This window comes from Musa acuminata, chromosome BXJ1-4 (assembly GCF_036884655.1).
Source record: "Musa acuminata AAA Group cultivar baxijiao chromosome BXJ1-4, Cavendish_Baxijiao_AAA, whole genome shotgun sequence".
Lineage (NCBI taxonomy): Eukaryota > Viridiplantae > Streptophyta > Magnoliopsida > Zingiberales > Musaceae > Musa > Musa acuminata.
The window spans coordinates 8789714-8805648 of NC_088330.1; the positions used below are offsets into that span (position 1 = coordinate 8789714).

The following is a 15935-nucleotide window of genomic DNA, read 5'->3' on the forward strand; positions in this document are numbered from 1 at the left end:
ATTGGATGCAGATCCAATACCCACTAGGGAAAGGACCCATTAGGGTTTTGACACGGGATCTCTATAAATAGGAGGGATTCACAGCCTCATAGGCTAGAGTCTTTGCTTGCCCTTCCTATTCTCCTCTCCCTCTCCACCTCAGAGTAGGCCTGGAGTTTTGAGGAGCGTCGTCGCAACCCTGCTGTGTGGATCACCGCTAGAGAGGAGGATGCTTGACCTCCTTCACCCTCTCCTAAGGATCTGCAAGGAAACAGGGATATACGATCTCCCTAGGTAACACAATCTCTATACGCAGTTTTATGTTTTTTGCGGATTTTGCGCACCAATCTTCGCACGACGATGAACATCTTTTTGGGAATCGGGGATTTTGTTTTCTTGTTCTTCCGCTGCGCATATGATGTCGCCCCCCCTATGATTTCCCAACACGACGGCTACGGTAGTAGAGGATGCTCTGTTGTCAATGCCGGTGGAGGAGAGGAAGTGGAGGCCGCCGAGGCTAGGAGTAATAGCGGCTGTGGCATCTGTTTTGCTGGTCGGGCTTCCTTCTCGCTTGAGAAGGATATGACTATAGATTTTATCAATTAAAAAGAAACGATTACATCACTATTTATAGAGTTCCACCTAGAATCCATAAGAACTTAGACTCTTAATAATAAATAAATATTAAATAAACTTCTACTCGACTCTATCTGAACTAAATATACTCAATAAACATTATTCAAAGGTTCAGAAAATAAAAATACCCTAACACATACTATTTGCATAAATACGTAGCAACGATTGAGCTTGTCATGCTGATGAACAAGATTCGTGGCTTTGTATCTATCGTTATCGAGACACTTAAACGTGATGAAATCGATCCAAAATACTTTCGTAAAGAGTTGGAGCATATAATGTTAGTCTAAAGAGTTTGAAATTAAAGTATAACTAGAGAAAATTAAATACTTTAACAATGAAATCATTCACCTCAAACATGAAGTCAAATCGGCATGTTATCGTGGTCCCAAATGAATTTTTCTTATTTTTCATGTTTAAGGCAAAAGCACATTATACCCACACGATTGGCAAGACAGAAACATTATATTCAAGTCTCGTTTGATGACACCAGCAGACCACCAATATCATGTTTCTCCAACTTGTTCTGATGGAGCAACAAACTACATGTAGATACATGAAAACAAAGTTTTCCTACAAGAAACTTGATACCTTTGGACTGTGATCACAACCAGTCTCATCTGCTTGATTAGGTTTTGCGGTCATAATGCTCTGGAGCTGCTCTATTTGATTGCATACCATAACATAAAACTAACTGAAACGAGGATGTTATAAACGATACAAGCGTTAATGTCGTATAATAAGCATAACCACCTCCTATTCCTAACAACATATATCCACATAAATTTAATATGTCATACACTCAGTGAAACAGCTATCACATTATCCGAACATGATATCACTAGATACGATTAATAATGGCATACTACAAGAAACTGCATTACATGATTCAATCATGTAAAACTTCCAGCATCAACTTCCAAGCTGATCATTGCAGACTGAAGTTCAGGACGAATCGAAGTGCATCTTCTCCATGTACGAGCAGCAGGCATCAATGTTGGAAGTCTGAGCCCGAGCTTGACTCTAGTATATGAGCAAGCACCAACTCTGTCTTCCCATGCCCAGGGATGGCACCAACCCGCAGCCTCTTGGTAGAGCTCTCATGCCTTGGGCTTGATGAAGAGGAGCGAAGATGGCAGCTGGAGTCAGGGGTCAGTGGCTCCCGGTGGGAGGATAACGAATCATCACATGAAATGCTCTTGAAGATGGCATCAGTATCTCCATTGTCCCTACCAATGGCTTTATCTTGGATGGGGGATTCTGAAGCTGGAGCTGGTGTTGATGGGTCCGTCTTCTCAGAGTCTAAGCAGTGACCAACTGGGGTGGGTGCAGTAGTGCCTGCTCCAGGTAATTCAGCTAGCACACCACTAAGTCGCTGCTGCTCATCGATGATCTTCTTTAGATACTTGCCTTGAGCTTCTATCCTTAGCTGCAGCTGCCTTTGTACCTGCCAATAATTTCAGAAGCTTAGTTCACATATCACTTTAACTTCACAAAAGGCAGTAGTACCATCAGGTGGCACATTAAATCAAAGTTCTTCTAAATGATCTCATAAGCTGTTTACATGCAATATTTTGCGAAGGGAAATGTATAATGTTTGTAAGTAATAGGCAAAACAAATAAGAACTAAGTGATAGCAGCACAGCCAGCCTAATTTGTAAATGGAAACAAATTAAATGTAGAAGATGTTAACATATAAACTGATGTAGAAACCTTCTCTGAGGCCCATAATCAACAATTACTAGAGAAGATGGGATCTATAAATTGAGTATATTGCAATCAACAATCATCTCTTAGTCCATAAATATAAGCTCCACATTTTGGGGCAACAACATTCTTTGCTTATCGAATAACTCAACTTTTAGGCCCATATCACCACAAACTAGAGAATTCAGATTGCATTTTCCTTTCGCACATGCATCGTTACATGTCTAGTTACAAATAAACAAGTTAAAAGCAGAGACAAGGTTTCTAAAGACAGAAACTGCAATGGACTGTCAATGAGATGGAAGCCAGATAATATTTAAAAATTTTCCCATCTAAGGCCATAGACATCTTTTGGTAAGTAATCCACTAATTCATTATATGGTTACAAATGAAGGTAAATTAACAGATATGAGATTATTTTCAGAAAGTCTTGAGATTAGAGGTGCTACTTGTAGTATTTAATTTTTTTTTTCCCTTCGAAGAAACAAAGAAAAATTTTCTATATATCAGATATTGGAAGGATGCTCTCAATCAATGAAAAGTCCCCAGAGTCAACAGATCTCTTAATCCAATTACCAGATATGTGCTTGATCCAGTTTAGTTGTTGCCTTATTAATGTCGATCTATTATTATGAAAGTAGCCAGAAAAATATGTTCTAAATTATGTCCATTAGCATGAAAAGATATCAAGGACAGAGGATAAATCATATCTATGAGGTCCCTCTGACACTCATGTAATATCTGCACATTTCTGCAAGTTTATATAAAAAACAGAAAACAGGTTGCTGAACCATATGCTGTATATTGTCAAGGTGATTTTACTATATATAGCATTGACAATCTAACATATGCATCAGTTTTATCATGCATAAATAAATTTGGTTGAGTTGATACTGAAATTTATGAGAAGTGATTCTATTTACTTCTTCTGTAACATGTTTAAGAGTGAAATGACTAATGAATTATAACGATTATATCAGCAAAGTACAAATAAGCAACATGAGATTAGATTTCCAACAATCCCTCAATGGAATAGAGAGAAAGGCAGGGGTTCAGTGAATTCTATAAACAAGAATTTTGCAAACAATATGCTCTTCGCCTCTTAGCAATCGGGTATAATTTATGTTGTATGATCAATTAAAGGAAGCAAATTGCTTCTAGCATTCATGATTTTGCAAAAAAAAAAAAAAATAGTGCATGAGATAAAAAATGCATGCATGCTTTCATTAATGGATGTGCTTATAATTCATGAAGATCTCACTGGTACATTCTTTACACGGTTCAGAGCTTTTCCCATACATATTTCTTAGAATCAGTACTGAGAAATCAGAATAAAATGCTATCATTAGAGTAATCCTCTGAGCAGAAGATCAGCTTCTCTACCAAACTCAAGTGCAAACCCACAATTTATTGTAAAGCCAGATAATCATGTAATTCAGTAGTAACCCAAATGAAGATAGAATGCTGAAGCTGAATCATCCTTACTGTCATATGTGTTTAACTTGCCTCGAGTTGTTCTTGAAGCCTCTTTTGGACTTCCATCTGCAACTTGAGTGCTTCAGTTATTTGTGTTCCACTGAGGAAAGAAATTAGTCTTTTAGCTTGACTGCATATCACACTAATAAATTATAAATGCTCCAAAGCAGGAGCTTATGGATGCGAGGAAAAAGAAAATAACTATAAAGAACCATTAACTGATTAATTCACAGCAGAACCATGTGTATCTGGCAAATGAAAGCAAAATAGCAAAGATAGGCATATAGTTACGTTTCCGGAAAAGAGAAAAAGGAGAAAGGTACAAGCTTGCCATAACTTCATAAAATATCCTTGACTGATACATATTTATATTTATTTAAATACCATCTATAAAAGGAGAAGTCAAGCTGGTGCTTCCTCTAGAATACAACTTGAATAGCAGAAATAGATCGATGCAGAATTTTACAAGATTAGCAGCCAAAATTTCCACTAAGAAAAGTGATAAAAGCTCCCCAATCTTTGCTGCAAGTGCTATGGAAACATCTTCCCTAGTCTTGGACCTTCAACTGCTGCCGCGACCCACCCAAGCTTTGCAAAAGTAAGTTTTCAAATGGTTTGGAAGTGTCTAAGTCTCCAATGAATCAGAAGTTGTATAAAGAGATACTGATTTGTAAAGTTGAAAAGCAATACATGAGAGAGCAAAATAAAGAAAAATAGTAAAAGTAAAAAAATTCAGGGTAAATGTTAAGATAGTATTTTCGTAATGAAGGTTTTATGCTTGAGTTGAGTGTATTTTTTGTGAAACTGGTAGCAACACCAATGTTGTTACATTCTTCCTGTCAAAATTTCAAGTGTCAAAAAAGGAGCAGCAAAGAACCTTCTTGGCGAGTTATCATTGATGATTATCCTTTGGTACTTGCTTTTCCATGAATGCGGGATTTTCACTGCTTAAAAAGGAAAGCAATTCTGACAGCCATGCCAACCAAGAAATTCAGGTAACATGATTAACATAGAAAAGAACATGAGAAATCTAAAAAGCAGACTCTTCCTTACAATGTGGATCCAAGCAGCAAAGTGTAGGAAGCATGTAACTAGCTGAAAACATTCCATTATTTGACTTAGCTACATGTATGAGCAATAGTCTCAGGTATCTAAAAACGATCATGGTACAAGATGGATCGCATCAAACAATGACTATCTAGAGCATACATTATTTACATGAAAACAAATCTGGAAACAATTTAGGAATGAAATATCCATGCATATTTGTACAAAGGAGATTTGATCTTATACTTACGAAGAGCTTTCAGGCCCTGAAATCTGGTTGTCATCATCTTTCTTTTCAGACCTAGTACCTGCAACATGAAGACCTAGTAAAATCAAATCCAGATGATGAAAATTTGATCTCATGGTGCTTAAAATCTTTGCATATAAAGAACGTGATTCCATTACGAAATACCAAAAAGCTCAGCCAAATCTAGCTAAACATGTTTATACCTACCATCAGCTGAAGACTCTGGTACATACTTTGCAAGCCGATATTTCTGAGTGGATCAAAAGAAACCAAAATAAGAAAAGCACAGCATAAAAAGAAAAATTCTAAGAAATGACATCTCATAGTTGAAACCTGTAAATGACTCTTCACATGGTATATTGTTAGCCCTGGTACACCCATGATTCTAAGAACACCCTTAGGAGTTGCTCCTGTCATGAATCATCCATTTAGTGGACACAAATAACATATCTGAAAAGGTTGCCAACTAGAAACTAATTTTATAGAAAAGCAATTTACCATATTTGGTTGGGCATCTACTACAAACTATTGAGCTTATTATTCGACTAAAATATTAATGAATTTTAATGTATGTATGAATCCTAAGAAGGTGACCAACTACAAAAATTTAGAAACTGATATCCTACAATATGACTAGTACAGCTAATCTGATAGAGACTTGTAGAAGGCCACTTAGGCTTTAAACAAAACTTTTTATCAGATTAATGCAAGTCAGGAAGAAAAGAAACCTGTTTTTGTTTTTTCAAAGGACAGATAGCTCCAAGTTAGTAAGAAGATTTTTAAACAAAATGAGAACATGGTACTGAATTTCTGCTATGGCTCACAAATGATAACTAATTAGGCCTCCCTCAGTAATAAAATTAATAGTATTGTGTGCATTAACTCCCCTTAGATCCCACATTGACAAGAACCTCATGTATTATACCACCCAGATAAAATAAAAAGGTTGCATAAGAATGTCCCTACCAATTAAAGTTTATTTGTTTAACATGATTTTTTACATTCTAAAGAAGAAACATAATGAGTTAGGCCAATCATAGAGAACACTTGAGACTTTGATGACATCATTGTACCCTACATCATCCAATTACACTTGTCCTTACTAAAAGATTACTACTAAATATTGAAGTAATTAAAGCTTTTTTCTCAAGTTGATATACTAATATCAGAAGATTACTTTTTGTATGGTTTGCTTGTAGTAGTTCCACTGGTCTCATGTGACGTTCTACATTGTGTACACCACATAAACTTGCATAATCTTTTTCCAGAAAGCACTGGATGTTGAGATCATTGCATCTTCGAATTTACATTAGTATATGCATAGGAAGTTTTTGGTCAAACTTCAAATTTCTAAATTCAGCTTCACCACAATGAAATATTGAATTGTTGTAAAAGCAATTAGCACTTACTATCTGGTCCACCAAGCTGTGTGACAGCATCTTCAAAACGTTCATGAAGTTCATTTGTCCACCTCAAACGCTGTCTTGAGGCTAAACTGGGGTTGCTGGAATTGTTCACTCCATTGATAGGGCCCATACTTTTGCGGCTTAATTCTAATTGCTGGCTTTGAACAACTGAATTGCTGTAGCCAAGCGAATACTTCAGATTGGTTTTGAATGACGCAATTGTCATTGAATGTCTCATCAATAAGAAAGGGAAAATAATACTCATACAGCACATTTTGAAAAATTTAAGGATAGATATCAGGGCAAGACATAGTTTGCATTACAATTTTTATCCAAGGCCATAGCAACTTCACAATAACAAAAACAAACCATAACATTCCAACTATTTGGGGACAGCTATATGGGTCTTTTCTACCGCTAAGCTCTATTTAGGACAATATCACTAGTCAAATTAAGCACAATTAGATGTCTATTATTGTTTCAAATAAAATTATCTAATATGACTCTACCTCTTTTCACACCACCAATCCACCGCATCTAATCAGAATATTTATAGGACTTCTGTAGGCAAGTCTAGACAAATTTAAAAGGTTTTTCCTTGTTAATCTTATTCTAGAGCTACATCAAATCTGTCCACAAAGGTGCATTTCATATTCATCCTATTCCCAATCCACATATTCATCTCAGCAATACTAACCTTTTCAAGTGTTTTTTCTAACATTTAATTCCTGGTCTAACACCGATTTCAGTAGTCTACCATATTGGTGTGGTGTCGGTATACCGGATGGAACACCAGCCCATCTGCCAAATATCACCCAAAAAAACTATTAAGAAAATATGAATCATACCAGCCCATATAGTATGATACCTTGTTCAGACAGCTAAATAAGTACTTGTTAGGATTATTTAAAAATTTCCAATAAGTAGCTATTTAGAATTTTCCAAAGAGCTCAACGTTCTAGATTGTCACACAGCATTTATGTCATTTCACAACATTTATACTGCTATTAATATGACAATACAGAATAGAGTTCTTTGCATGTTATTGAGCTAATCATTGTGATTTAATGAACTTTACATGGATAACATTTAGTACATGGTTATATTAAAAAAAATCAAGGTGGGTGCCTATTGTCACGAACTTAGCTGGAATTGCCTAAGTCGTGAGGCACCTTTGCGGCAAAGTCACAGACTTAGCTGGAGTAGCCTAAGTCCTGAAGCACCCTTGTGCCAACTTCTCGGACTTAGTTAGGATTACCCAAGTCATGACGCGCCCTTATGATATGCATCCGTAAAGGGTCAGTTAATTTGCAACCTCGCATCAGGACCTGTACAAAGAGCAAGTTGATTAGTTCGAAAGTGAGCGGCGGACAAATCCCGACATCTCGCGAGGAGGGAAGCTTTATAAGCAATTCAACAAACTGAACGCAACAGAGAAAAGAAAGGAAGGAGTAAACAAGAACTTTAGAAGGTCAAACGAACAGTCGTAAGTCCATAAACGACTGCTCACCGAGTGTTGGGCGCGATGGCAAGTTCCCATCAAGTTAGCATGCAAACTTGTGTATACCGATCAACACTCAACACTACCCCGAAGCCCCATCCACTCCTGTGCCACCCGGGGGGTTCCAGGGGTCTGAGATGGCTGAAGTTTTGTGCGCGGCTGCGGTCTACGAAAAACAAGCCGTGACACACGAAAACGGAGCCATTTTGCGACAGTTTTGCCCGGTGTGGTGAGCAGTCGCACTGTAGTGCTACGAACTGTTCTTGCTTACATTTTTCAAGTAAAAACACATAAAACCAAGGCAAAACATGCTGTCAAGCACCTGTACAAACATGTCAAAGCGACGAACGGTTCGTTGAGCGAAGACGTGGCGGGTGCGCAACGACCGTTCGTGACATTCTCCCCCACTTAAACTATCGACGCCCTCGTCGACGCTTGTTGGTAGGCTTTAATGATTGCTTCTTCGTGTCGTAGGGCATCTTCAGGCTCCCAACTGGCTTCTGTTCGGGAAAGTTTTCGCCACTTCAACAGGTATTCGGTTTGCCCCGCTCCGTTAGGTAGCTTTGTCTTGTGATCCGCTAAAATGGTTTCAACTCGTTTCTGGTAGGAGGCTCTGGCTCACGCCGACAATTGCAACTTGTATGAGACATTACCTACCCTACTGATAATTGGGAAGGGTCCTTTGTACTTACGCACCAATCCCTTGTGCACTTTTTGCCTAAAGAATTGGAGTAATGCTGGTTGGGGCTTCACCAACACCAAGTCGTCAACTTTAAACTCTTATGGTCACCTTCCCAAGTCTACCAACTTCTTCATCTTTTTAACTGTCTTCTCCAACTAATCCCGCACAATATCTGAATTTCGGTGTCATTCCTTCGCAAAGTGATATGCTGACGGACGACTCTCGGTATAACCAATTGCCAAAGTGTGAGGAGTCGACGACTACTGTCCCGTAATGATCTCGAAGGGGCTCTTGTTGGACATAAAGCTCCATTGCAAGTTGTAAGAGAATTGGGCAATGTCCAACAGCTTCACCCAATCCTGTTGGTTGGCACTCACGTAGTGTCGAAGATATTGCTCAAGGAGTGAATTTATTCTTTCAGTTTAGCCATCTGTTTGGGGTGGAGGCTTGTGGAAAAGTATAACTTGGACCCTAGCAATTTGAATGACTTGATCCAAAATCGTCCTAAGAACCGAACATCTCGATCATTGATGATATTGTGCGGAACCCTAATACTTCATCACATTCTTCATCATCAACTTGGTCGCCTCCTCTGCTGAACAGTGTAGGGGTGCAGTAATGAATGTTGCATATTTCGAAAATCGATCGACCAACACGAGTATCGATCCAAGTTCCCCTACTGCCAGCAAGCTTAATATAAAGTCCAAGGAAATGCTCTCCCACGACATTTTCTGGTACAACCAACGTCTCCAGAAGTCCTACCGGCTTCCGTTGCTCTACCTTATCTTGTTGGCAAGTAAGGTATGTTCGAATGTATTCCTCCACATTAGTCCCAATCTTTGGCCAATAGAAGACCCTCTCCACGAGAGCCAATGTTCGGTGAATGCTCGGATGTCCAGCCCAAGGGAATCGTACCACTCTCTCAAGAGTTCACGCCTCAAATAATCCGCTCGAGGAACATAAATCTTATTCCCTTTTGTGTAGACAAGTCCCTCCTGGACCCAAAATCATTGTGTCTTGCCTTCTTTAATTAGTTGCATCAAGGTTACTGCCTGGGGATCACTGTACAGTCCATCCCTGATTCTAGAAAGAAAGTTGGAGCACAATTGACTTGCTTGGCCTCCGCCATCCAACTACATGGCCTTCACCAGCTCCACTTTCCGACAAAATGCATTGGCCATGACGTTTGTTCTTCCGAGCTTGTACTCCATTGCCATGTCAAACTCGGCCAGCAAGTCTTGTCATAATGCTTGTTTTGGGAAGAATTTCTTTTGAGTTTAGAAATAACTCAAAACGGTGTTGTTCATCCTCAGCACAAATAGCAATCCGAGAAGGTAGTGCTGCAAAACTCATAAACAGTGGACTACTGTTGTCATCTCCTTCTCGTGCACTAGATGTCGCCGCTCGGTCTTATTGAGCTTGCGACTCTCATAGGACACCAAATGACCCTCCTGCATGAGTACTCCCCCAATAGTAGTCTAAAGCATCTGTATGGACTTCGAAAGGCTATCATAGTTCGGCAATTTGAGTAATGGTTCTTCCAACACAATAGCCTTTAGATCTTGGAATGTTGCTTTACATTTATCATACCATCGCCAAGGCTACTCCTTCAGCAACTTCGTCAGTGGAGCTGCGCGCTTCGAATACCCAACTATGAAGTGCCAGTAGTAGTTGACGAAACCAAGGAAGGATCTCAGCTCTAGCACCTTATTTGGTGTTCGTCATTCCGCCACAGCTTGCACCTTTAATTTATCTATCTGGAACCGTCACCGATTCGATGCCCTAGGAACAAAATCTCCGTCTGAGCAAAGTAGCACTTATCCCTTTTCACGAACAAAGTGTTCTCCCTGAGAACCTTGAAAATTGCTCGAAGGTGCTCGATATGTTCATCGAGCGTTTGGTTGTAAACGATAATGTCGTCCAAGTATATCACTACAAACTTGTCCAAATACTCCTTGAATAGTTGGTTCATGAGAGTACAGAATGTGACTGGAGCATTGGTTAAGCCGAAAGACATCACCAAGAACTTGAACGCTCCATACATGGTTACACAGGTAGTCTTCACTTCGTCGCCTTCACCAATATGCACTTGCCAGTACCTCGACCGAAGGTTAAGTTTTGAGAAATACTTTGCTTTGCCCAATTGGTCGAACAAGTCTGCGATGAGCGGGATATGATACTTGTCCTTTCACCGTCACCTTGTTTAGAGTTTGATAGTCGACGCATAATCAAAGGCTTTCATCTTATTTATTTTGGACGAGGACTAAAGCTCTGAATGATGCTTTTGAATTGCGGATGAAACCACCGTTTAGTAGTTCGTCTAACCGCTTCCTGAGCTTTGCCAACTCTGGAGGGGCCATGTGGTATGGTGGTCTCGCTGGAGGCTTCACTCCTAGCTCCAACTCGATACGATGATCCATGCCTCTGTGTGGTGATAGAGTTTTCGACAACTCGAGCGGTATAACGTCTGTGAACTCCTTCAAAATGTTTGCCACTACAGCAGGTTCATGAATGACCTCCCCGTCAAGTGGCTCCAATTTTACAGCGGCCACGAAAGTTAAATATCCTTTTCGCACCTCCTTCTTTAGTTGTAATGCTGATATTTGTTGTGGGTCCTTGATTCCTCCTCGAGAAACAAGAACCACGCAAGGTTTGTCGCCTCCCATTAGACATAGGGAGTTTAGGAATGGCATTGACACCAACTTTGCTGCATGTATGAACTCCATTCCGAGAATTACTTAAAAGTCATCTAGTGGCACTGCCATCATGTTTGTGCTTCTGCTCCATGTTTCGATCTTGATGGGTACTGCCTTTGCTAATCCGGAGATCCGCTTAGCCTCCGAGTTCACTGCCTTCATCCGACTTGGGTTATTCTCCAAGTTTAGCCCAAGTCGCCTTGCTTCTTTATTGGTAATGAAATTGTGGGTGGCGCCCGTGTCCACCATCGCACAGGTTGTTCGACCATTGAGCTTGATGTCTACGTACATTAGCTCGCTGCTCCCTGCTTTCTATGGCTTCGTCTTCAAACTTTCCCCCACTTGACCACGTAACGCATTCAACAAATACATTGCTCCCATCCGGGGTCCTTGCGACTCCTCATCGTCGCTGCTAGATTCCGAACTACTCAAACTAAGGGCGATGGCCTTGTGCTTGTCTGATTTAGGGGGGTGGATTGAAGCTATTAAGGCATTGAGTGCTTGTTTCTGTGGGCACTCCCTCACCATGTGCGGTCCTCCGCACAAGAAGCATCCGCTAGGTTTTGGAGCCTTGCCTTTTGAGCTTAGCCTTTTGTGGGAACTCTTCTTCCTTCTTTCGCCCCCGAGCTCCTTCCCTCGAGAATATTTTAAAGGGCGATTTCCTGAAGATTGTTTCTTTTTCCCCGAGTCCTCCAAGGAAACAAAGTCAATGAGCCTTTTCGCAGCAGCAATTGCCTCGATCACATCGGTGACATTCCTTCAATGTAGTTCCTATTATGCCCATGGTTTCAAGCCATCGAGGAAGCTAAATAGCTTATCCTTTTCGAATATGTCTTGTATGTCTAGCATCAATGCGGAGAATTATTTCATGTAGTCCCGAATGGAAGTACTTTGGTGGAGTTGTCTTAGCTTCCTCCTTGCAACGAACTCTGTGTTCTTGGGTAGGATCTAAGTTCTCAACTCCCGTTTCAAATCCTCCCATGTGTCCATTCGACACCAACCATGTTGGATCTTTTCCCCACAGGTTCGCCACTAAAGTTTTGCATCCCCATTCAGATACATAATTACTATCAAAACTTTAGCATCTTCAGAATCGGGTCTTGTAGCTCGAAAGTATTGTTCCATGTCGAACAAGAAATTCTCGAGCTCCTTTGCATCCTTGGCACCCCCGTAGCAATGCGGCTCGGGTGCCCTCGAGTTTTGTGACGGCGCAACACGGGTGTTGCTCACTCCCGCGTTTAGCGCCCTTGTGAGCAATGTCACTCTGGAAGTGAGTTCCGCCATGACTTCATGCAGATTTTGCACGGAGTCTTTGGTGTCTTCCATCAATCGATCGACTAGGGACTCAACCTTGCCGATCCGAGATTCAGTTTCTTCTTGCGAGCTCTCTACCCTAAGAAACCTTTATTAGCCTTGGTAGAGTTCCTCCAAACTCGCTTCAAGAACATCAAGGCGGGTTTCCGCCGCTGTGTCTCTCCTTGTGGCTCTTTTTCTCGGTTGACGCTCCAGATTGCGTCTCCTCCAGTCGCAGAGAATAGCCAACTTCTAGCTCGTCATGTTCGCTATCGTGCTCCTCCTAAGCGGCTCCAACATCATGCAATCGAGTTTGCACTTGCAGCCCACCTGCGGCTACTTAGGGCAATGGTCCGACTTGCCCCATCTTGCTCAATTCGCCACGATGCTTTACCATTGCGAGATTACGAAGTTTCTTCGTTATTTGCTCGAATTGCTTGCCCGCTCTAATACCACAATGTCACAGATTTAGCTGGAATTACCTAAGTCATGAGGCACCCTTGCAGCAAAGTCACGAACTTAGCTGGAGTTGCCTAAGTAGTGAAGCACCCTTGCGCCAACTTCTCATACTTAGTTGAGATTACCTAAGTCATGCAACATCCTTACGATATGTGTCCGCAAAGGGTCAATCAATTTGCAGCCTCGCTTAGTAAAAAGATGAAGTTGATTAGTTTGAAAGCGAGCGACAGACAAGTCCCGACGTCTCGCGAAGAGGAAAGTTTTACAAGCAATTCGACAAAGACTTTGAGTGTAAAAGAGAAAAGAGAGGAAGGAGAAAACAAGGACTTTAGAAAGACTAAACGAACAATAGCAAGTCCACAAATGATTGCTCACTGAGTGTCGGACGCGATGGCAAGTTCTCGTCAAGTTAACGTGCGAACTTGTGTATACCGATTAACGCCCAACACTACCTCGAAACCCCATCCACCCCTGTGCCACTCGGGGGGTTCCAGGGGTCTAAGATGGTTGATGTTTTGCGTGCGACTGCGGTCTATAGAAAACAGGCTGTGGCACGCAAAAACAGAGCCATTTTTGGGTAGTTTTGCGCGACGTTGTGGGCAATCACGTTACAGCGTTGCGAACTGTTCTTCCTTACATTTTTCAAGCAAAAACATACAAAACCAGGCAAAACATATTGCCAAGCATATGTGCAAGCATGCAAAAGCGACAAACGATTCGTTGAGCGAAGATGTTATGAGTGCGCGATGATCGTTCGTGACACTACGGTATATGTTTTGTGATGGTTTTAGGGTACAAATCAAGATTCCTCTGTAAGGAAACTCCACATTGGAAAGGGAAAATAGTATGGAACAAGAATAGGAATAACCATTACCCTACTGAAATGACATCTAAAATTTTCACAATCTTCAGAGGCAATCAGCTCATCATAATTGTTGTATTACAAGCTGAAGCATGGTCAACCAAAGGCCAATACATCAATGTACCAGCTAAATATTCCAATGACTTCATAATTTAGTGGCATCAAACCATGGCAAATCATCAGCCAACATCTCCAAGCAGTTCTGCCTTCTAATAGTGTCAAGCTTTCAACAATTCCATGTGGTTCAGCCCGAAGTTGTAATTTCTAAATTAAGACAATGTCATAATACATTGTATAAAGGTCTGGGAACAGCATCCCATCATACATCGACTAACAAGCTCAAGAGAGTCAAACCCGAAAACCCAAGGGTTGGTGTGTTATCAGAGAGGTAACTTCTATATAGCAAAGAGCCTCTCTCAAAAGAACAGCTAAAAAATCAGTGGCCACCAGTTTCCACATCAATTACTCTTCATTAGCAGAGAACTACTGACAAACACACCAACCAGAATAGAGAACAAGAATCAACATTAACCGGAAGCATTTCCATTATTTCACTCGTGAAATGAAAACTAAGGTGGTCGGACAAACAGATTTTGAGAATGAAACTAAGGATCTAGTAGAACCCACCAAAAAAGCAGCCTTAAAATGACTTTTACTGGGCCCCTAAAGTGACAGGAAAACGATGCACGGCCGAAGCCCTATTTTCTTGATGATTCAAGAACCAAAAATGGGTCTTTGGAGCTCTTATTAGCACCAAATCTTACAAAAAATTACTACTACCAACGGAACAAAAACATCCAGATCCAGATACATCACAGCTCTGCTGCCACAAAGAAACCTCAAAATGGAGGAAAATAAATCGACCCTAGCCAACCAAGAGTAGAAACCCTAGAAATTGAGCACAAATCTCAGCCTCCTCGACTAATTCGACCCAGAAACATCAAATCGGAGAAACAAAGCACTGACAATACCACCCAAATCACCGAGCTTAGACCACGATTCGAACGAGAGCACGAAAAGACGGAGGAAAAAGAAGAATCACCAGCTCCTCCAGCCGCGGAAATCATCGGAATCCCGAGTCCTGCTCGTGTGAAAAAGGCACGAAACTCAACGCCCTCGGCTACTTCGGGAATCTGCATTAAGAGAGAAGAGGAGCAGAGATAGTCAAACGAGAAGAAGTCTGCGCATCTCAACACCTCCAAAAAGCGAATCTTTACGCGTGAAATCGACAAGTTCTCGACAAATTCTCGCAAGATTTCTTCTTTGCCTCCTCTGTCCTTCACCGATTTGTAGCTTGGTCGGGCACGCAACCAATCGTAGGGCCCGAAAGCTCTCTCTCTCTCTCCCCGCCTCTGTAATGGAGCGGTAGCAAGAGGATGATTCTTGGAAGAGCGATGGTCTAATGCCTCTTGTACCAACAAGCGTCGAATAGGGTACGTGGGACGTTGTCCATGCTCCTGGCTTTGACTGGATCGAGTATTGCACGAATACACGTGCCGTTGCAGCCGTCGGAAATGTCATGGACGGTATGTGATTCAGTCGCACCCTGAGTCGTATATACTGCTTTGTAAGGACGAATGCACTTTCCCGTTCGCAGACAGCGAATGGGGTGGAGTAATCGAGATTTCGTCGGCTAATGACGGCTTTAATAATGTGGATTAGAGAGGAACTAATTATCTTTTAGCTGTTCTTACATATCTATCCTCTTTCAAGTTTGGAAATATCATATTTACCCCTCATCTACATGCATACAAATGTCACTCCTATTGATATCAATCCATTAAATTTAGAGTCAATACTACTAGTCATAATTATCATTAAATTTAAAAACATTTAAACAATGAATATAAAAATAGTTGATTCCATGTTTTTTTTTCAATATATTTCAAGGGGATACTAATCAACGAACTTAGATTAACTAAAAGGCCAATATATGCAAGTTTC

At 40.9% G+C, this 15935-nt stretch overlaps 1 protein-coding gene across 4 annotated transcripts; it reads right to left on the minus strand.

Moving 5' to 3' along the window:
- Window positions 1-1306: 1306 nt before the first annotated feature.
- Window positions 1307-15366, minus strand: LOC135586603 (myb family transcription factor PHL7-like). Of its 4 annotated transcripts, none has more exons than XM_065164655.1 (8): window positions 15209-15366; window positions 15034-15124; window positions 6502-6674; window positions 5426-5502; window positions 5300-5342; window positions 5096-5153; window positions 3829-3898; window positions 1307-2062 (listed from the first exon to the last, which is right to left on the minus strand). In XM_065164655.1, the coding sequence occupies exons 3-8, from the start codon at window positions 6626-6628 to the stop codon at window positions 1607-1609; spliced, it is 831 nt and encodes a 276-aa protein (XP_065020727.1). In that variant the 5' UTR covers window positions 6629-6674; window positions 15034-15124; window positions 15209-15366; the 3' UTR covers window positions 1307-1606. The 4 variants fall into 4 exon arrangements, with proteins under 4 accessions (XP_065020727.1, XP_065020736.1, XP_065020754.1 ...); XM_065164664.1 differs by adding an exon at window positions 7671-7826 and having other exon boundaries at window positions 15034-15346; XM_065164682.1 differs by adding an exon at window positions 7646-7826 and having other exon boundaries at window positions 15034-15346.
- Between the last annotated feature and the right edge of the window lie 569 nt (window positions 15367-15935).

Excerpts from the sequence above, each read along its gene's own strand:
- LOC135586603 (XM_065164655.1), bottom strand. The coding sequence starts at position 6,628 with ATGGGCCCTATCAATGGAGTGAACAATTCCAGCAACCCCAGTTTAGCC. Across the intron at positions 5,503-6,501 it reads ACAGCTTGGTGGACCAGATA|GAGCAACTCCTAAGGGTGTT; the intron begins GTAAGTGCTAAT and ends GATTCATGACAG. Across the intron at positions 3,899-5,095 it reads TCAGGGCCTGAAAGCTCTTC|TGGAACACAAATAACTGAAG; the intron begins GTAAGTATAAGA and ends TTCTTTCCTCAG.